At 36.0% G+C, this 21,749-nt stretch overlaps 1 protein-coding gene across 5 annotated transcripts in view; it reads right to left on the bottom strand.

The window, feature by feature from the left end:
* MAP3K7 (mitogen-activated protein kinase kinase kinase 7) overlaps window positions 1-21,749 on the bottom strand; it is a 51,257-nt gene that overhangs the window by 16,722 nt on the left and 12,786 nt on the right. For 2 of the 5 annotated variants that reach the window (XM_067293978.1, XM_067293979.1), the window contains exons 4-12: window positions 21,471-21,516; window positions 20,765-20,903; window positions 19,518-19,642; window positions 16,742-16,870; window positions 15,521-15,651; window positions 14,340-14,421; window positions 12,962-13,113; window positions 11,482-11,641; window positions 8,802-8,882 (exon numbers count right to left, since the gene is read on the bottom strand). In XM_067293978.1, coding sequence (XP_067150079.1) covers window positions 8,802-8,882; window positions 11,482-11,641; window positions 12,962-13,113; window positions 14,340-14,421; window positions 15,521-15,651; window positions 16,742-16,870; window positions 19,518-19,642; window positions 20,765-20,903; window positions 21,471-21,516 — 1,045 coding nt within the window. Of the gene's footprint in view, window positions 1-8,801; window positions 8,883-11,481; window positions 11,642-12,961; window positions 13,114-14,339; window positions 14,422-15,520; window positions 15,652-16,741; window positions 16,871-19,517; window positions 19,643-20,764; window positions 20,924-21,470; window positions 21,517-21,749 lie in introns of all 5 variants that reach the window. The other 3 variants (XM_067293980.1, XM_067293981.1, XM_067293982.1) reach the window with 2 other exon arrangements.

Genomic DNA, 21,749 nt, shown 5'->3' with positions numbered 1-21,749 from the left:
TTCAGCTAAATCGCATCTTGCTGTCAACCTCCTGAGCACAATGCTGTAATCTTTTCCTCTTCTCCTTCCACCTGTTAGCAATTATCCACCAGTGACAGCTATACAGAGCAGTTTAAATTGCAACACTGACACTCAAAGGCATTTCCAGGAAACCAAGTCTCCTTAAAAATAAAGTAGATTATGCAATAGAATCCCCCTAAGCACTTTGATTTTTATTGCTGTGGTTGTTTATATTGTCTCTTGAGAGCAGGTCAGCTGTCCAAAAGGAAACACCAAAATGTCCTGAGTGACAGCTGACAATGCTCAAAATTCTTGGTCTTAGATCTGCATTACATAACTTTTCTACTAGTGGGTAGCATTCGAAACATGTACTACAGCAGTTGCAGCCCCTAGCCCCTGTAGTATTCAACAACCAGCACAACTCACTCAGCAATGTCTTGTAACAGGCATCTAATTTTTTAATTTCTTAGATATTTCTTTTTTCAGCATCATTTCAATATTACTGCACAGCCTTTCTTGAAAGATGTTTTGATTCATAGCAATTACTACAAAAATGTAAAACTATTTACCTGATATTAATCCATATTTTAAGGAATCATAAATTAAAATTCTAAATATCAGTTACTATCGCACATAGGAACACGTTATCGCAAAGCAGCAATACAAAATTCTGTGTCACTTTACCAGTTTGTCATGACATTTGATATTCTAAAATCTTTAGGAAGTGCTACGAGAAACAAGCATATCAGAAAACTGAGAAAGATTCTAGACTGGGAATATATTCTTTGCACTGACTATAAGTGAATTTGAATTGCAGCTTTTCTGTGGCCTTGATGTTTTGCTTCTGAAATTCAGAGAATGTAGATACTTACCTAAGCAACAATGACTATACTGCATTTAATACTTTTTTATGAAGACATGAGAGTTTATGTGAATGACAAAGGTATGTCAAAATTTTTGAATTTATTTTAAAATATCTACCTGACCATTTAAAAACAAGATTATATATTTAAAACAATTAGGTACTATAGATACTTCATCCGACTGCCATAGTTCATCTCAATACTCAAGATATGGATGATCCACCCATGACCGACACAATTATGTGCACATTTCATTCAACAACACCGTTCTAAAATTAGCCCAGCTGAAATAAGCTTGCAAAAATATCTGAAATTCTCATTTCAGATTAGCAACATTTGTGAATTTAAAGAACCCAGCACATGTGTTGCTGAAGTATTAGATCATGGTTGCCAAAAAGTTAAAATAATCAGGGTGGGGTGGCAGAAAGGAAAGAAAATGCTTTTGGGGAAGGAAGAGGGGCCAAAACTATTGTGTATTAATAAATGAACATCTTTAAATGAAAAATCTTCAAGTTAGTAGCATGAAGGAAGAGCAAGCTCTACTAGGCAATGCCATTTGAATTAGTGTAACTACTGCAGACATCTGGCAAATAGTTTAGACAAAGCAGAAACAGACTACAAATCAACAAATACTTATTGCTCCAGATTCAATATTAATTTCAATTGAAAAATAGAGTATACAACATGAAATCTTTATTTGAAGTTATTATTCCTACTTCTCTATGCTTTCCTTGAGTGGTTTTAATCTTGTTCTTACCTCTACATCCATTTAAAACTTAATTTTTCCTCTTTGTAAGAACTATAACAATTTTTTTAAGTGCCAAAAAACCCAAAAACCAAAAAAGCAGTAGCAGTATGTAATATACAGATGCACCATGTCAGGATTTCAACAGTTTATAGGATTTTAAGATTATAAAATTAACAGACATCCAATTACGCATTTGTTTTGAAATGACAGCTTTAATAAAAAGAGTTCTGAATGCCTGACCACCATCTGAAGTCATGGAAAAACTTTTTTTTCCCCCAAAGCACTTCTGAAGGAAGAGGGAGAAGGAAGAGGGAGAAGGAAGAGGGAGAAGGAAGAGGGAGAAGGAAGAGGGAGAAGGAAGAGGGAGAAGGAAGAGGGAGAAGGAAGAGGGAGAAGGAAGAGGGAGAAGGAAGAGGGAGAAGGAAGAGGGAGAAGGAAGAGGGAGAAGGAAGAGGGAGAAGGAAGAGGGAGAAGGAAGAGGGAGAAGGAAGAGGGAGAAGGAAGAGGGAGAAGGAAGAGGGAGAAGGAAGAGGGAGAAGGAAGAGGGAGAAGGAAGAGGGAGAAGGAAGAGGGAGAAGGAAGAGGGAGAAGGAAGAGGGAGAAGGAAGAGGGAGAAGGAAGAGGGAGAAGGAAGAGGGAGAAGGAAGAGGGAGAAGGAAGAGGGAGAAGGAAGAGGGAGAAGGAAGAGGGAGAAGGAAGAGGGAGAAGGAAGAGGGAGAAGGAAGAGGGAGAAGGAAGAGGGAGAAGGAAGAGGGAGAAGGAAGAGGGAGAAGGAAGAGGGAGAAGGAAGAGGGAGAAGGAAGAGGGAGAAGGAAGAGGGAGAAGGAAGAGGGAGAAGGAAGAGGGAGAAGGAAGAGGGAGAAGGAAGAGGGAGAAGGAAGAGGGAGAAGGAAGAGGGAGAAGGAAGAGGGAGAAGGAAGAGGGAGAAGGAAGAGGGAGAAGGAAGAGGGAGAAGGAAGAGGGAGAAGGAAGAGGGAGAAGGAAGAGGGAGAAGGAAGAGGGAGAAGGAAGAGGGAGAAGGAAGAGGGAGAAGGAAGAGGGAGAAGGAAGAGGGAGAAGGAAGAGGGAGAAGGAAGAGGGAGAAGGAAGAGGGAGAAGGAAGAGGGAGAAGGAAGAGGGAGAAGGAAGAGGGAGAAGGAAGAGGGAGAAGGAAGAGGGAGAAGGAAGAGGGAGAAGGAAGAGGGAGAAGGAAGAGGGAGAAGGAAGAGGGAGAAGGAAGAGGGAGAAGGAAGAGGGAGAAGGAAGAGGGAGAAGGAAGAGGGAGAAGGAAGAGGGAGAAGGAAGAGGGAGAAGGAAGAGGGAGAAGGAAGAGGGAGAAGGAAGAGGGAGAAGGAAGAGGGAGAAGGAAGAGGGAGAAGGAAGAGGGAGAAGGAAGAGGGAGAAGGAAGAGGGAGAAGGAAGAGGGAGAAGGAAGAGGGAGAAGGAAGAGGGAGAAGGAAGAGGGAGAAGGAAGAGGGAGAAGGAAGAGGGAGAAGGAAGAGGGAGAAGGAAGAGGGAGAAGGAAGAGGGAGAAGGAAGAGGGAGAAGGAAGAGGGAGAAGGAAGAGGGAGAAGGAAGAGGGAGAAGGAAGAGGGAGAAGGAAGAGGGAGAAGGAAGAGGGAGAAGGAAGAGGGAGAAGGAAGAGGGAGAAGGAAGAGGGAGAAGGAAGAGGGAGAAGGAAGAGGGAGAAGGAAGAGGGAGAAGGAAGAGGGAGAAGGAAGAGGGAGAAGGAAGAGGGAGAAGGAAGAGGGAGAAGGAAGAGGGAGAAGGAAGAGGGAGAAGGAAGAGGGAGAAGGAAGAGGGAGAAGGAAGAGGGAGAAGGAAGAGGGAGAAGGAAGAGGGAGAAGGAAGAGGGAGAAGGAAGAGGGAGAAGGAAGAGGGAGAAGGAAGAGGGAGAAGGAAGAGGGAGAAGGAAGAGGGAGAAGGAAGAGGGAGAAGGAAGAGGGAGAAGGAAGAGGGAGAAGGAAGAGGGAGAAGGAAGAGGGAGAAGGAAGAGGGAGAAGGAAGAGGGAGAAGGAAGAGGGAGAAGGAAGAGGGAGAAGGAAGAGGGAGAAGGAAGAGGGAGAAGGAAGAGGGAGAAGGAAGAGGGAGAAGGAAGAGGGAGAAGGAAGAGGGAGAAGGAAGAGGGAGAAGGAAGAGGGAGAAGGAAGAGGGAGAAGGAAGAGGGAGAAGGAAGAGGGAGAAGGAAGAGGGAGAAGGAAGAGGGAGAAGGAAGAGGGAGAAGGAAGAGGGAGAAGGAAGAGGGAGAAGGAAGAGGGAGAAGGAAGAGGGAGAAGGAAGAGGGAGAAGGAAGAGGGAGAAGGAAGAAAAAAAATCAATCCTGTGGCAGGGGTTAAAAAAAATTATACTGAAATAGAAACATACCCTACGAAATCATATGCCACTTATGGTTCAAATGCTTACTGTAACACAGTTCTAGAAGTTCCAAAGACTTAGAGTATCTGTGGAGTCATGCTTTCAGCTTTTCTCAACGTACCTATCTTGTGGGCAAGAGATACAATTACTGGAATGTCCAAGCTATATTCTGTTTAATGACACATGAATATATAAACTGTAAGGGTACAATGAAAGTGGAACAACAGGAAAAAAAAAAAAGCTAAGTACAGGTAGGAGGAGAGGAGAAAGGAGGAGAACAGGCTCAGAGGAAAGTATCACTTGTTGAAATATCTAGGAGTTGAAAAATCAAGAGAAATAATAAGGCATTTTTAGGGTCTTATACGAGTTTGATGCTGCAAAGCATTACTTGTAAATGGTAATTTTAAATGTGTTGATAAGAAAATACTTGAACTGCTAAGGTATATGTTCTCTTCCATTCATTTCCTTTGTTCTATTTTACTTTTCCTTTCTGCATTTTCCCTTTTTTCACCCTCCAGCTCTTTCTTCCTTTTCTCACAATATAGTTTCTTCTTTCTTGCATTACTCTCATTTCACTCCCTGTCTTCCCCAGCCTACTGCCTCTTAGCCTCACATTAATCTTTCCCCATAAACATCACAAACATACTTCCTGGCCTCAGAAACAACAAGCTGCTTTCACAAACACAGATGCTGCTTGTTCTCCTCATTAAAATAATAACATATTGTTGGCATCCCCTCAGCCAAAGTACAAACTCACTCTCCCTCTTCTAGCTCTCCCGTTCTCTCATTCAGATTCTCTCTCACTCCCCTCTTTTTCACTTTCGTGCTCGGGAATCTTCCTCTTGGTTCCTCCTTGATCTTGTTCTCCCTTTCTGATTCATGCATACCGCAGATAAATCCCTTCTTCTTAGCCACCACCCTTTTTGGACTTCTGTAAGAATCAAATCTCACTTAGACGGTAGTATGGTCAGTGAATGTAATAGTGTGAGAAGACAAAAAGGGTAACATTTTAAAGAAATGAAGACACTGATCTCTATTCTAGAAGAATGAAGTGATTTGGGGAGACAAGGGTGGGATTTCTGGCTTATACTGGTTTAACAATGTATAGAAAAATTACAGACTGAAGCATCTATGATTCCTATACACTTTCTAAAGATACTCAGCCAAATAGCTCTATCTTGAGTAATCATTTATGCAGTGTCAATGCTATAAAAATCCTACAACTCTGTGTGGTACAAAGTTTTAGATGACAAGATTACAGAGACAAATGCATACATACTATATGCATGAGATGTCTAATGTTGCCAGTGGAAAAAAAATACTGTACTTTCAGGTACCCTTGACAGATGCTGGTTTACTGGTTTGCATCCAAAAAGTGTTCTGCATATCTTTCTTGGTCATGTTACAAATTATATTTATATTTTTTTCTTTAAACATGTGGCTATTTAAGCCTTTGATGGTTCCTTTTTTTTTTTTTACATGTATTTATATATAAAATATGTTGGTGTGTATTATTTATGCTATAAAGGAAAGGGATACTGCACTTGGCATTTGGTTGCATATTACAACCACTGAAAGGTCATCTACCAAACTGTTAGACTAAAAAGGAATTAGCAGATCCATTTTTTAAGTTTTGTATACTAGTCTCAAAACATAGCATCATAAAGGAAAGAAAGTTCATACTTATTTTTAAAAAATATTTAGAAAGAACAGCAAATATATATTGAAAATTTCTACTCCTGCAAACCTATTACCTTGATCTGATAAAAATTTACTTTTTACAACTTAAGTAGCATAATCAGTTCACGGACGAAAAGCAGCCAGGGAAACATACCACAGAAAACAATGACAGCAGATGTAGCACTCATACTTCGAAAATAGCCCTACCCCAAAGCAGCTGACTCATGGGAACATGCCTGCGTGCTGCCCTGTGCCCTCACGGCAGCAGCTGCTTTGCCATGTGCTCTGCAGAACTGCACGCAGCAGTGGCGGCAGCGAGCGTCTGCGCTCGCGCTGCTCTGGGCGCTGCAGGAGCAATGCGTGGAGCCAAGTGCCGAGGAGCCAGGTATGTGGCAGAAAAGCAGGTTAATGGGGCGCGAGCTAGTCCGGTCCCAGTCTGGGGATGTCAGAAGTGTAACCAGAAAGGGGAAAGTGCGTTAAGAGGCCAGGACCGAAGGCCATGCTAAGACAGTAGGGAAGAGAATAAGGTGAGAAATAGGCTACATTATACTGTCTTAAGAGCAAGAAGCTTTTGAGAAACACTGCTTTAAGTATACAGATACACAGATATAGTTACTTTGCCATGCAGATAATCACATCCCTTTCACATAATGATTAAGCTCTACTTTAAAAATAGGAAGTGTTTTTTTTTCTGGCCCTGTGATTTGTACTGGAAAGCTGTTCTGACAGCTAGAAATCTTTTAATATACAGCCCAGACTTATTTGCAGACAATTTATATCTTTTTTCCTTAGTGCCAATACTGTCTTTTAGCTTAAGTAGTTCTCTTCCTAGTCTTTACCTGCAGATTCATTTATAGAAAATAATTATTCATTTCTCAGCTTTCATTTTGTGGGCTTAAAAAAGCCAAACTTTTTTTAAATTTTCTTCATATTCTCCATACCATCCTAGTAGCTCTTCTTACTATCATTTCAGAGTGCAATTATGTTTCTTTTATATGGCTGACCAGAATAGTGTATTGTATTCCAGAACAGACCACCAAGGGCTTATACAATAGCATTAATGCTTTTTTTAAAAAAAATCTCTCCTGGAAAGAGACCTCTGGAAATGAATCCTAAGATTTCACATACTTTTTTTTTTTTTTTTTTTTTTTTTTTACAATGACATCATATGAGTGACTTATTCTACCTTGGATTCATTTGCATGCATATACTATGGTCCTTTGCAATCATTTCCACTAACAAGCTCTCATCTTATTAAAGGGACTGTTGCTACTAGTCTTTCAGTGTATTACCCTGAATTTTTCCCTACTTCTAGTGTTTTTTAGTCAGAACACAATTCATCCTATGTGATACTCCAATCCTCTTCTTTATTAATAGCGGCTCCTGATAAAGCATTAACGGCAAATTTCATTGGCACTCATTTAAGGCTTAAATTCCTTAAGAGCAACCTTTGAGAAAATTCATTCATACACTTGCTCCAATGCTATACAGTCTTCTAATTCTACAGGTTGATATTTCTTGCTTATCTATCCCAAATTCACCTTAGAATTCTTATTTTGTCAAGTTCAATTAATAATTAAAATTGTCCAGATGAAGGACATCTAATTGAGTCCCTTTGCCTAAGCAAGACAGACCTCAAAAAAGGTATCAGATATGTTTGGCACAATCTATTTTGAGAAAACTACGTGGCATTAAGTTTCGTTGACCTTTTTATGTTTAATTTTTCTTCTCTAAAAGTCTCAAAGTTTTTTTAAAGCCTCGTGTACTGTTATAGGCAGACAAACAGGGTAACAGGTGCCCAAGCAACCTCTAGGGCGTATTTGCCATGCTCCCATCACTTACTGACAAGGCCAAGCTTGACAGACCTCTTCAGAATGCGGCTTTGCTTTCTCTTTCCTCACTCAAGATTTCCTATGTGTCATTGAAGGCCAGGACTGTTTGAAAATACAGTAGAAAGCTATACTAGTATAATTTCTTGCTGCTTCATTAGTCTCAATGTAAAAGAGGTTTTGTTTTTACTGACAGTGCTGTATTTCCTTGGTAGCTACTTTTTGCCAGCTACTTTTTGACATTCTATGTTTTTATACATAATCTTCAATAAAGTTATTTGAAAAAAAACTTCTTGTGCAATGCTGTATCTTTTGCATTCAACTTTGAAATACAAAACAAACCGTTTCAGTTTAGTACCCAATATTTTTGTCACTGGGTAATAGTATACAAAGAAATTTACTAAGATTCACATATGATCAAGCTTTACATGGAAGCTTCATCAGATGACACATATTTAGAGTACGGGTCCACAGTTTTTAATGGATTTCCTGATTAGCAACAGATACTATTGCTGGCAGCTCCTGACTCTGACAAATCATTTTGAAGTGACTTGCATACCACTAATGGTGCACCTATCACAGTTTGGGATTGATTATACTTATTTTTAGGCTTTGAGAAGTATGAAATGAAAGAGATAAATCTATTTTGATTGCAAAAAAGAAATGGGAAAGGAAAAGATATATTTCTAATTAAATTTAGACTTAGGATAGATGAGAATTATTCATTAGCATTCCAACTGAAATTACTGGCTATGGTGCTGATTATCCTGATTTTCTTCCTGTCAGAAGCCTGTCCTAATGATTTTAGTTTGCATTAACTTAAACACAGTGGAAATACTTCATGCAAACCCATTTCAGCTCTAGAAGATTATAGCTGAATATAAAAATTACACAGATTAAGCTCCAATCTTGTTTAATCTCAAGTGTCACGTGGATTTGAAGTTCTGTACATAATGTACTTAAGTCTTTTGTTCTACTAAAATATTTGATTAGATCAAAAAAATGGTTGCTCGAACCCTACAAAGATCAGGGCAAGATAACTATCTGGGCAGGAATTTTTCAATTTAAGTCCATTTTCACTAAATATGAGGTTTTGTAATAAAATACTGCATAGATTCTTACTATGCAGCAAAAGTATTTAGCATCAGAATCATAAAGAAAAACAAACCTTTACTGATAAAAAGTTACACTAAGAGATCATGCTTCTCCTTACAGAGACATTGTGAAAAAATTTATCAGGATATTTCTAGCTCTGCCCTAGAGCAGCTGGAGCAAAAAGTATTTTTAGCAGTCTGATCATTATTCCAGCATCTTAAACAATAGACCCGTTCATCTGGTCTGCGATACCTGGTATGATGATCTCAGGGACATCCAGAATGTTGCCAAATGAAGCAGTTTTACGGTGGCCTCGTTTAGGCTTGGAATAGGCTGAAAAAATACACATATACAATACACATGCAAAACACTAAAATGGCAATAGCAAAATTACTGAATTCCTAATATTGCATTTTTCATAAATTTTGTTAAACTATTGTTCATGCAGAATATGTCATGCAGAATAAACTGCATTGCCTTCCACTCATGCTTTCAAATAGTAAAGCAACTGTTAAAAAGCAAAAATGCAGAACTAGCCATCAATACAATGTGTAATTAGTTATAGTTAGCAACACAAAAGTCAAACACAGAAAGCAGCATGGCAACAAAGAAGGGAAAAACCAAATGTAGTTATCCAAACAGGGAATAAATTAAATTATTTCAGGTCACCTGTATATTCAGAATAGATAAATATTCTTGATTCCCTGAACTTGTATTATACTTTCTCTTTAGTGTCAGGCATACACTATTTACAAACAAGACTACTAGTTGGATCTTTTGTTTCCTTGAATCATCATTTCCTGTTAGGGGAAATCTAATTTGTCTCTAAATTGTGCTTAGTATTCTATTAGATGTCATAATCATTCCTGCCTTCTATTCTTTTGTTCTATTACTCAATATTTTTTGTTTTGAAAACAGGATATCACCACCAACCTTTTCATTTTTGAATGATGTTCAAGAAACATTATATATTTTGGAATAAAATCTAACGGTTAATTTCTTTTATTTTGCCACATGTGTAGTTTAAGATTATATAGTTCCTATCTGGAGAAAATTGTATCTCCCAAATGTAGTGTTGCAGCATGTCCACCTCAAACTTGCTATCCAATATTAATGTGCATTATGTAATTTGTTCTTACACTTAATCTAACAATAGAAGAAAAAAGTCAAGTTAAGAATTATTTAATCTTCTTATTTACTCTTAACAACAGCCTGATCTCACCCCAGCCACAAATTTTTTTTTCAGGTTCACAGCATATCATCTCTGTCACACAATTAAAAAGAAAAAAAAGCAAAAAACTAAACCAGTGCTGTTTCAGCTCTTTTTAAAAAAAGGTCAGATGGGTTTGGTCTCATTTCCAGTAGACCACTATTGCCTAAATTTGTTCTTTTTTTTAAATAACCAGTATATCAAATATACGCATTTGTTATAAGAAAAAGAAACCCTACAGTCATAACAAAAATCTTAAAATATTCTGAAATAATAATTACTATTCAAAACAATCTACTTATGAAAGAGAAACCAGGAAAATTAAAAACCTCCCACAATGTAGGGTCAGAGTTATCTCCACTAATGTCAAAAACTTGCATTGACTTTATAGTGTCAGAGACCAAAGTGAGTCCTGACATATTTAAAAATAAAAACAACATGTTATTATCACCAGGTAAGTACACAGCTGCCTTCTGTGTTAGGAAACCTTTAGAGATATTCAGGGTGAGAAGTGCTACACAGTCATCCAGTCAAATACTGACAGTACAGAAAACAAATCTTAGAGTAAGGCCTTAAAATAAAAACATTAATGTAAACACTGTTCAGGGCAAGATAGTATTATGTCATGAGTATCTTCAGTATTTAGTAAAACAGGATCCTGGAGTAATTATAATACAATAAAGAACAAAAAAAATCAAATAGTCATGATGCAGAAGATAGCCAGAATACAATGCATATTTCCTTATTCATTATGGTTACTCAATTACCCTAATTTTAAGATTGGTGGAAAAATACTAGATGAACTAAGTAAACCTGGACTAACCAAGGTAATTTTGTCTCATTATTTAAATCTATGGTTATGTGCCATACAAAAAAGTTTCATAAATGAAACTTAAACCGAAGTTTGTATAGATTAATAAACAGTATCTCTGATGAAGAGAAGAGACAAAGAAGTGTTTGTCAAGTATATAGATTTTTATTAATTTGCTTTTCTGGGAAAAATAAAGATTGTTTTCACCATAAGATTATGTATTTATACTTACACATAAACTCCAATTCACTCAAGGATTCAATATTTAGACAGAATAGTTTATAGCTACCTGAAGCAAACCCAGCAACACACCTGTAGCTATGTGTGTGTTTTTTAAAAAACAAAAAACAAAAAACAAAAACCCAAAGATATAAGCACTTTGTTATTCTGATAAATAAAATAACCTCCTAGTTTCTCCTTCTGAAATCCATTTCTGTCAAAGTGGATTTTAAAACTTATTAGAGAACATGCCAAACTTTAAACCCACCTTTTCATTCCAATATATTAGAATAACCTTGAAGGAAATATTATCCCAGTAATAATTATGATAGCAGAGATGGAATAACATTAATTTGGATGCAAAGGCGAAAACTTGTGCACTTGGAATAGGACTGATATTTAAAAATCTCAGAATTATTTTAGAAAGCTAAAAGTCTAATTCAACAAATGTAATCGTTCTGTAACCTTAGAAGTACCCAATTAAAAAATTCAACCTTTTGGACAGTTGAGTGCACAACTGTTAAAGAAGCTATTTCTTCCTCCACACTTAAATGACAATGAAGAGTACATGCAAAGTTTAAATACTTTCATATGGCTAATCTTATTAACCTTCTGTAAGACTACTATGTTTTGCATCTTCCTTCCTTCCTTCCAGTTCCTCATTCTATCCCCCAAACACCCTTTATTTTTACCTGTGGTGGAAGCTATTCTTGCTTCTATTTCAGACATGTCAGCACTCATCCTTTTGGCTTCTCCTGAAACAAGGGCTGACTGTGGTCGCCCACGAACATCTGACAAGCTCTCCACACTGCTCCCACGAGATGGGGGTAAACTCAAACGGCCAGGATCACCCTGTTTCAACAACCACATTTTTAAAAAGAAAAAAAAATCTGCAGGAGCCCTTCCATAATATGCTCACTATGTAGGTTAAAATATATTTTTATAATTTGCATTTAAAAAATGACAATATTTAAAATTGTATAATTTATAAAATGAAAATATTTTAGCTATTATTGGTGCGCAGAACCAAATATCTTGCAACTTTCAAAAGAACCTAACTTTACTCAGACTGAAATTGAGTAGAACTATGCCAATGTTGGCACAAGAGAATCTTTCTAGTTTTCCATCCCAGTTGAAATAAAACTTAGTATTTTCATAATTCACATAAATGCTTAATCCTTTCATGTCACACTTATTTTGGTGCTAACTTAAAGAAATGAGTTTCAAATATAATTTTTTTTTTAAATTAAGGAATCCTTTTAAATTAAAAGGACTGTTTTCAGATTTCAGAGATATCTTATCAGAGCTTCCCAATTTATCTTTTCAAAATCATTCACTACTCTTCTTGCCTTTTATGTTCTTTACTATAACTAACCGACTCCAGTTTTGTACTACTTTTGAAAGAAAAGACACTAATGTTTTGTTAAGTTCAATATCTTCAAAGCATTTCTTGAGGGAGGATCACTAACTTATGTTAGTGACCAGCTCAACTTACCACTAACTTAATTTAGTGAACTAACTTACTCTGAGAACCACCTATATATTTCCCAGTCAGGGTCCAAGACTACCTGCAAAATATTCCTGATGCAGCTAGAACAAATGGTTATCTGGAAAATAATTTTTCTTTTTGATTTGCAACTGCCCAATGTGCAATTTTTGAATTAAAAAAGCAGAAGTGTACAATACAGTCTTGTTGCTTTGAGCTCCTTACTGACTCATATTCTTTGTATTTCTCTGCTTTGCACGGGTTGTTTCACTTTGTCCTCATTTCACTATGGACATGCCAGCCAGCTCATTGCTGTAACTGCAGCTATCGCCTAGAAGCAACTTCTGGTTACTACTAGTCACGAAGGAAGTGTTATTACTTTTCTCTACAGGAAGCAAGAGTACAAGGCAAAGAAGAACCTAGTTTACTCTCTATTCCTGTCTATGTTTACAAGTGAAATGTCCTCCTTGCTACAACCCTTTGTAAAAAAGGACTGTGAGTGAGCAAGCAAAATCATATATCTCTATGGACCATCAGGATATGCAAAAAACCACTCAATACAGTTAGAGACCACTGAATTTCAGTAAATTGAAAAACAAACTAAAATAGATATCTAGCAATTACATCATTTGTTCAGCTAAAACCTATTTCATTATTATGGTTCAAAGTTCCATGCATTTGCTTACCGGCTGCTTAGCTGTATTTTTCATTTGCTGCGCCAATTTTGATTCTAAACGTTTAATAGTGTCATTGGTAGAAGTTCCTTGAAAGTCACTTGGTTCTATGTTAGCATCACTCTTGTTACTTGTGTTTGTGGAAGTGATGTCCATGAATGAACCTAGAAATCAGCAACATTGAAAAATATTTAGGAAACTACCTTTCCACTAAAAATACCAAAGTGTATTCTTTACTGGGGTCTACTCAGAAGCCTAACTTTGCTTTAAAGTAATTTTTTGAAAACTTTTAATGAAAGCCACACTGCAAGATTTCCACAGATCCATTGATATAAACATGTAAAAGGGTAAAAAAGCCAGAATATTCTACTAAGTACTAGGATGACATTTTGAACTCAAGGTTTAGCTTTGTCTGAAATTGTTGCGGTAGATGTTACATTAACAATATAATCAGCAGCTTCCTTCACAATTAATGACAAGGTTCATCATTAACCATGCTTTAGAATAACAACAGAGAAACAAATACCCGAAAGTAACAGTCAGTATATATTGATAATTTAAAAAGATAAATCACATCTTAAAAATCACATACTGAAGAGTGGAGAACAGCTAGTAAAGTTAGTATAATGCTACAACTGAAAAGATTCTGTAATATAATTTGCAAGTCACTATGTTGCAAACCAGTCAAGGAAACTTTATCCAGCATAATAGGATTTTGTTTAGAGAAGAAGAAGAAAAAAAAACAAACAAAACACAAACACAAGCAGTGGAAGGTGAAGACATTTCAGGTAAAAACTAACGGATGAAAACTACTCTACAAAATGAGAGGACTGAATGATCTTTATTTCCTATTAGAATTTTTTCTGGGGGCAAGACTATCTGAAGACCTAGCCCAGGTTTTGTTCCATTCACCTTTCCACTAATAAAAGGCATTTTTGTACTTGGTTTATATTAGTATACTTATTGCAGCTTAACATAAAACAACTGCAAGTTTAAATTGCGGAGATCATAACTGAAAGCAGCTGCAGTTTCTAGAACAGTAAAAAATTAAAAAATGTCAGCTCCTAAACATTACATATGAGTGAAAAATATGTCAAATGTTAGCAATCTTCATGAAAAAAGGGAGACCTTAAACCTGGACACTCTGAGATAGCCTTTATCTATATGTTCATTCTCATTCATGGTCCACTTCAGCAAAACTATGTGGATAAAAACACTGAACATGATGTGGTGTAAGATATTAACAAAATACTGGACTCTTGCCAATGTTTAAGATTTTGGAAAGATTAGCTTTCCCAATTCAAGTTCAAAATCAAGGTGCGACTGGGCTTTATAAGCCACCGGTATCATTTCATGTTCCTGCCCTTTTCTCTCATTTACACAAGTGTACCTGTACTAGTGGCAGAGTTGCTTTGGCCTTCATCTGAATACTGGCAAGGATACTGCAGAGGTTCATCAGCTCCTGGAAAGTACTGTGAAAAAAAAGTAGTGTTTTAATTAAAAAAATATAATTAAAATTTGTTTTTAATTTTTTTAAATAGTAGTTTATAAAAATAATTTATAATTTACTTATCTAAAAGAGAAGTAAATGCAATTATTTTAAGAAATACATTACAAAACATGTATGACTTTTTTATTAATTTCTCTATATTTGTTACAAATTAAACATTTTAGCAGACTCTCACTGATAGCTCTTTTTCAGTCTGGTTCTATAAGAATATCCTCAAGAAATCCTGCACTGGTGGCAATCATAATGAAATCACTTCCATGATGCCATCTATGCAATACCCAGTATAACATGGCATAAGGATAGAACAATGAATATTCCATAATATTAAATATTATGAAAACTTGTTGGGTTGATAAGATATTGAAGGACATTGCCAACAAGTTGAATTCCTTATTTCTTAAGGTTTTTCATTTGCAGTATTCTGTGGAAAGCTTTTTGGATTAGAAAAAGACGTGAATAAGATGCATGCTGTGCTCGCAAAGTGTTTTTTTTAATCCAGTATTGTTTTCTACTTTTAGATTATTTAACAAAATAAAAACTTCTGCCCCCATCTCCCCCCAAAAAAGATTGTTGAAATAACTGACATATGAAACAGTACTGCTGTTAACAAAAGTATTACAGCCTTAGATAAAATTTGTTCACTTTGCAGTCTTCAAGAACAGAATTATGCATATTCTGGTCTTCAGGGGACCAGTCAAAATCCAGGAAATGGCTAAGTGGCTTGCTCATACCTCGATTTAAAAAAAAAACAGAAAAAGAAACTAGAGAGGAGAGCTCTGTAACAGCCAAAATTTTGTTGGGCCAACTAGCATTGGTTTGATCTAGCATAGGTCCCGTAAGCAGAGGAATGGAATTAATCCTCTTCTCTGCCACTATGTTTCATATCTGTTTAAGGTCTCGCCCACAAATTCTACATTGATAATTTGCATCCGAAAAGAAAAGTGTGGATAAAACACTGAAAAAAGGCATACCTTTTATAATGTAATTTCCCAAAGTAATTGTTAAAAAACAAAACAAAAAACAAAAAAACCACGATTAGGATACTAAAACAAATTTTATACCCGCATCAAATGTGTCATTATTTTGACAATTTCTTCCATGGATGGTCGTTGTGAAGGATCCTTGGACCAACAACGGGTCATTAAACTCTCAATCGGTTTAGGTAGGTTTTTGATCAGTGGTGGCCGAGTACCTACAATTGAAGTTAGAAAAACTCCTTAATTCACTCAGTAGACCATAAGAAGGCTGATATTGACTGACCTCTTTCTGATATTTTGCTAAATAAACACAGGAAAATGTATAGCTAATTGTAGTCTGCAGGAACTGGCCTGTACTTAATTGTATCTTAAAAACAAACCAACAAAAAAAACCCAACACCCACCCCAAAACACAAAAGTTCCTTTGCTTACACTATGTACAAGTTCAGTTACATACAAGCACATAGAAATAAGTGAAACTTTTCTTTCATTAGTGGTTTGAATAAATTAACTGACAAGATGTATTGCAATGCTAATTACAATGGCTAATTAAAATGTTACCACTTTCTAAAAAGCAAAGCTGTAGTCAAAGCTAGGAAGGAAGCAGTAGTCAGTCTTTGGTTCCTAATACTGTACTCATAGGAGAAAAAAAAAAAAAGGTATTTTTGAGGCAGCTTTTGCTCTTAAGAACTTCCTGAAAAATTGCTAAGTACTGGAAGGATCAATTTCGGGCCAATTTTTCATGGCCTAAGACAGAATTTATACACACATTTTCAATTATATATTTTACTTCAAATGTATTATAAACTATTCAGCTTGTTCAAGTTTCTACTCTTTTTACTATTTCAACAACGAATACAATTTATAAACATGTAGTTGTATTTAACACAAGAGATGCAGTGACATTGTGTATAGAAAGCAGCAAGCATTTAAAACATGCTGGCCATAAAATGTAAGACATCAAGTAAAAGCGCCACACAGGTTTCAAGTAAGATGAAGCATGATAAAAATCTAGAGAAGTAAAAAAGGGAATTTTTTTTAAAACAGAATTGGCTCTTCTCCCCCATCTATTCATGCACTACAATTATATGTAGCAGGAAATGCAAGTACAGTAGCAATGAAACAATACAAAAACCTCATACTGGCAAAAAAGTGGCAGTGTGTAACTAATAAGTCTTTATGACAAATGTGCACATCTAGTGAGGTATAAAACTGAAAAACTATTTACTTAAGCAGCACAGAGTGTTTAGCAAATTTATGGGTCAAATACACAACTTTAAACGCAGTAAAATATTTTCAACTCACCATTGTGAACCGCCCACATTATGCGGAAAGCTGGACCACCAATCTCATCAAAAGGTTTCCTGCGGGTGATTACCTCCCAGAGAATAATACCCCAACTGAAAACATCACATTTTTCACTGTAATTGCTACCTGGAAAAAAGCCATCACTGTAAAATGTTTCTTTTCTATATAACACATTAAAAAGAAGTACAGTTTCTGTTGATAAATAGTTCTATATGCTTCCTCATACTAGTTTTGTTGAGAGAAAAAAAAAAGTTTTCTAAAGCGGTTTGATCCATGCTAACTTAAGTGTGAAAATATTTGACAGCGTGACCATTAAGAATGTCTCTCTCTGGAAATCATCCTTTCCACCTGGAGTCTTCCCAAACACGATCTATTAAGTTTCAAAACTCTCCTGCATATGGTGGCAACAAGAAAGCAACAGCTTTTAGACTCCTCCTCTCTGCCAACAACTGGCATCCGAAGATCTGCTGAGGTCACTTTTCAGAGGACAAAGCCTTCTGCAGCAGCAAACAATTGCTTGGTCCCATTGAAGGAATGAAGCTCCCATGCAGTATGAAGTGGCAGACAGACACATAGCCTATGATATGGAAGTAATGCTATTCTCCTGCTTGGGCAAGGAAATTCAGTTTTACCTTTGTGGCTAAGGAGTCTTGGACTAGCTGTAGAAACTGACAGTCCTAAAGAAGTATCTAACATAAAAAGAATATTTTATATTGTTTCATTATGTAACAGACCAAGGTAGGATAAGTAGCAGATGCACACAATCATTCCTTAATTTACCCAATTATCCCAAAGCAATTTTAAATAGTTTTTTCTAACAGGAGTTTGGAGATTAGAGTACCTGCTCCTTCAGTTAATCCTGATCTAAATGACATTATTTTGATTTAGATTATTTGATCTGTAAAAGGCTTTAGGTGCCCTAATATTTAAAACCACAGGAAAATTTCATATTAGAGCAATTATTTCAATGAGCACTCTAAATCTGCCATCTACATCAGAGACACTTCTTGCCCCTTCATTGCTCTTGTCTAAAAATCTTAGTCAGTATTAAAATAGAATTAAAATATTAACATTTATGCCATTGTTGATTTCTGATGCAGTAGTATATACAAACAAGTTCTTAGAATTTTAAAGTCAAATGTCTAAATTGTTAAGTGATTAATGACTGTTTCAAGATTAATTTGATATGCTGTGTCATAGAAATTACTACATGCCTTTGTATTTGATACTTATATAAAGTTTTGCATCATCATCAGTAAATATTTTTTGGAAACAAAGTACAAAACAACTTTAAACCCAAGGCTTTTGCTGTCAACCAAAAATAAATTTGCAATACAAGATTTACATTTTTCTGCCTTGTTGAATTTATATATGAGAGAAATTATGATATGTGCTGTAAATCCCTATTATAATATACTTTCAACTTATTTCATAATCTGTTTTAGATAGGGATTTCTCACTCTCAAAAAAATCTGACTTTAACACAGACTAATTACTTCTAAAAGAAAAACAGTCCTAAATTATACAAGTTCATTTAATTGTAAACAAGTGTTAGAAGAAATGTAGGTGCCTCAACATAAAGTGCCATAATGACAAATTTTTGGGTGCCAGAGTGCAACAGAATCAGCCTTGGGGGTCCTCTAAGCAGTATGTGCGAGAACTGGGTATCTTCAAAAGAAAGGCTCCAAAGACAGTCTTTGGGAGGAAACTCCTCCCCAGAAAGCTAAGTACAGACATGTAATTTGCTGCTCCTTTCTGAATAAGAACAAAAAAACAAAAGAGCCTACTTGGATCGAGAATCTGGGAAACCACTGCTGAAGTTAGGCACTTGCAAAATGTAGCAACAACAGGACTCCTGTTTCCTAAAGCAGGGAGATGACTTCTCCAAACCCCCTGCTATTCACAATGATAAACTTAAATCTAAGGTCCTGACTGGTTAAAATGTGTCTAATTTGCAGTCTAATGACAACTGGATTATTTCCCAAATAACCATGCAGCAATTTTACCTAATTACTAAATGTCATCAGTCTTCCCCAGCTATACTCCAAGAAATAGCCTGTTTTCCTACTTAACTAAATTAATTGTTAATGATGAGTTCCTTAGTATGTGGAAAAGAGGAAGTACATCAAACCTCTAGAGACAAGAAGAAACTATGAAAGAGACAAAAAAAAAAAAAAGCAGACTTAGAGTTATAAGAAAGTGGGGGATTGAAAATGAAGGCAATTATGTTCAATTTAGAGACACTAACAGGGAAATTCTAAAGATAAAAGCTGATCAGAACATGGAGTGAAAGTAATGGCAGCATATTTCAATGTCAGAAGAGTTTGAGATTACTTAAGAACCTCAGAAACAGCACAATCCTGGGGAAATAGCCCTCTGACTGTGTTTTAGTTGCATATGGTTGTAAAATAAGAAATAGCAGCAGTCTAAAGGTAGCGCTTATGTAAACCTCAAAACCAATAAATAACGGTTCCAGAGCTTCATGCAATTAGCTGTTTAATGTTAACACGATACAGTCTGTTCAGTGCTGCTCTTTGAAATTCTCCATAATTATTTGCCAATTTATGATCATACAGAAGCCATTGTCACTGATTTTTAAATAAACGATAGTCTCCTGCCAAGACTTTCTTTCACCTCTTACTTCAAACTTTAATAAGCCAATTAAAATAAAGTGCATGTAAACAATGCTCTTTTTTCTTATTTCAAAATTTTTTTTCAAAGTTACATTCCTAGAAAGAACACATCATATTGACACTGTAAATTACTCTGTTACCTTCAAAAACTTCAGGTGCCATCCAAGCAGCACTTCCCTTATTGTTGGTCATGTGTGTTTGAATATCACAGGCTGTACCAAAATCACAGATTTTTAGAACTGTCCCCCCAGCTACCAAGAGCAAACTGTCAAGAAAACAAACAAACAAACCAAAATTGTGGGATGAAATAGTCTGGTAATAAACCACTGAAATTTTATTCCAACAACTATCAGTTTAACATAGTTCAAATTCTAGATCTGAAAGGTTTGCTTCTCAATATTTAGCTTTATAATTTGAAAAAATAAGTAAAGGTCACTGGTGCCTAATCTGAGCATATGAAATAGTTAAAAAAATTATTAATATTTGTACATGATAGATTTTAAATAAATATATGTAGGCATAGTAATCCACGAAGCACATATTGACAAAATTAGTCTTTCATATGCCTGAGATCAAAACCTAACAATTGCGGTAATAATTTTACTAAAAGGAGAATGATCAAGTCTCCCATTAACGTCAGTCAATGTAATTATTTCTTTAAATGAAGGAACTCAAAGTTACATGTTAATAGCTGTCTAAATAATAACTGGGGAAACAAGAAAGAATTAGAGACTCATGGTGTGGTTTCACATTATAACTTTATCTGGTATAACTGCAGGCCACCACAAAAAGGGGATGATGCTGCTGATCCCCAAACCTGTTTCCTCCTTATCCTTGGAGTCAGATCTGAAGATTGTGCCCCTGCATGATAAGTCAGATTAACAAACCGGAGAGAATACTATTCACTTTTGCTTTGGTGAAAAGTGGTGAGAGATTCTGGCTGAGTATGTGGAACAGACAGGAGGATGGCATACAGAAGGATGATCATGCTGGAAAAGAGCTCAAATACACCAGATTAGGTATGGTGTAAAAAAACCACCTGATCTCCTATTGAACACCACAAACCATTGGTAGTAAAATTGAGGCAAATTAAATGCCTCTGCTTAGGAACATTGTCTCTGTTAAAACCCTCTTCCAGGATGGAGGGCAGAAACAGGATGTTTTTCCTATTTAACAGAAGGTAACTGAGTACAGTTTGTTTCCTGTACCATTCATCACTATTCTATAACTGAAGTCTCAAATGCACAGCTTTCATTTAGAATACACTATATCAAATAAAGTTAGTACCAATTAAAGGTATTTCTTCCAAAAACAATAAAACAAATATATTGCAAATGACCTCAAATTCAAATTGCAACAAGAAGTTAAATATTAGCTATAAACCTACTTTGGTGGTTTCAGGTCTCTGTGAATTAGAGCCTTTGGTTTCATGCTGTGGAGATACGCCACTCCTTGGGAACACTGTAAACACCAACTCATTGCATGTGCAGCAGTATAATGAGGCAGAGGTTCAGCACCATGTAGCACTGCAAAACAAAGGCACAAACTAAAAAGAACTTTATTGCATATTACAACAGGTACAATGAAGTTAACAACATACCTGTTAGAATGGTCTATAGAATCTAAGTAGTTTTTTTTATCAGTACCTCATCACTACCACTGAAAATCTCTTTTTCCAAATGTAAAAATAATGGAAATTGTCAAAATAATAACTTCCAATTTTTAATCTTTTTCATAATTTTTTCATTAGAATTCTGCTATACGGTAACTAGCAATATGAAACATGATGCTTATTTTCAGCTATACCTAGTGAAGTCTATATTAAACAAGTGCTTAGGGAATTTACAGGTAAGGGACAGTCTTGTCAGCTGTAGTTTTCCCAATGGAAAACTTTATATTTTGCAGAAGTCATTTAAAGATCTGGTATCAAGAAACAGACTAGTGGACTGAAAAATAATTTTTAAAGTATACTGTTTTCTATTTAGAATTCTTTTAAAAAAATACATATAAGAACAATTTTACATTTCGGATTATGATTTCCCTAACGCTAGCACTTCAGCTCTGGGAAGACACTATGTTGAAATGATACTCACCATTGTACAGAGAACCTCCTTCAGCATACTCCATAACAAGACACACCTTTGGGGGGAGGGGACAAAAAATAGGGATGTTTTAAATGTAGGGGCAGACAACAGATTTTGTAACCTGAAAGGAAAGTACTTTCAGAGGAACTGCAATGTGTCCATATCTGAGCTAACAGAAAATTTATCTATGAGGTGAAGAATCAGTTTGAATGGTACATATTTAGGTGTAAGAAACAGAAATTAGTTTCATACTTAGTTCTCACTGTAGGTTAGGAAAGAAGAGAATGA

This window comes from Apteryx mantelli, chromosome 3 (genome assembly GCF_036417845.1).
Source record: "Apteryx mantelli isolate bAptMan1 chromosome 3, bAptMan1.hap1, whole genome shotgun sequence".
In the NCBI taxonomy this organism is placed as follows: Eukaryota; Metazoa; Chordata; class Aves; order Apterygiformes; family Apterygidae; genus Apteryx; species Apteryx mantelli.
This window is presented reverse-complemented; position numbering and strand designations above follow the sequence as displayed.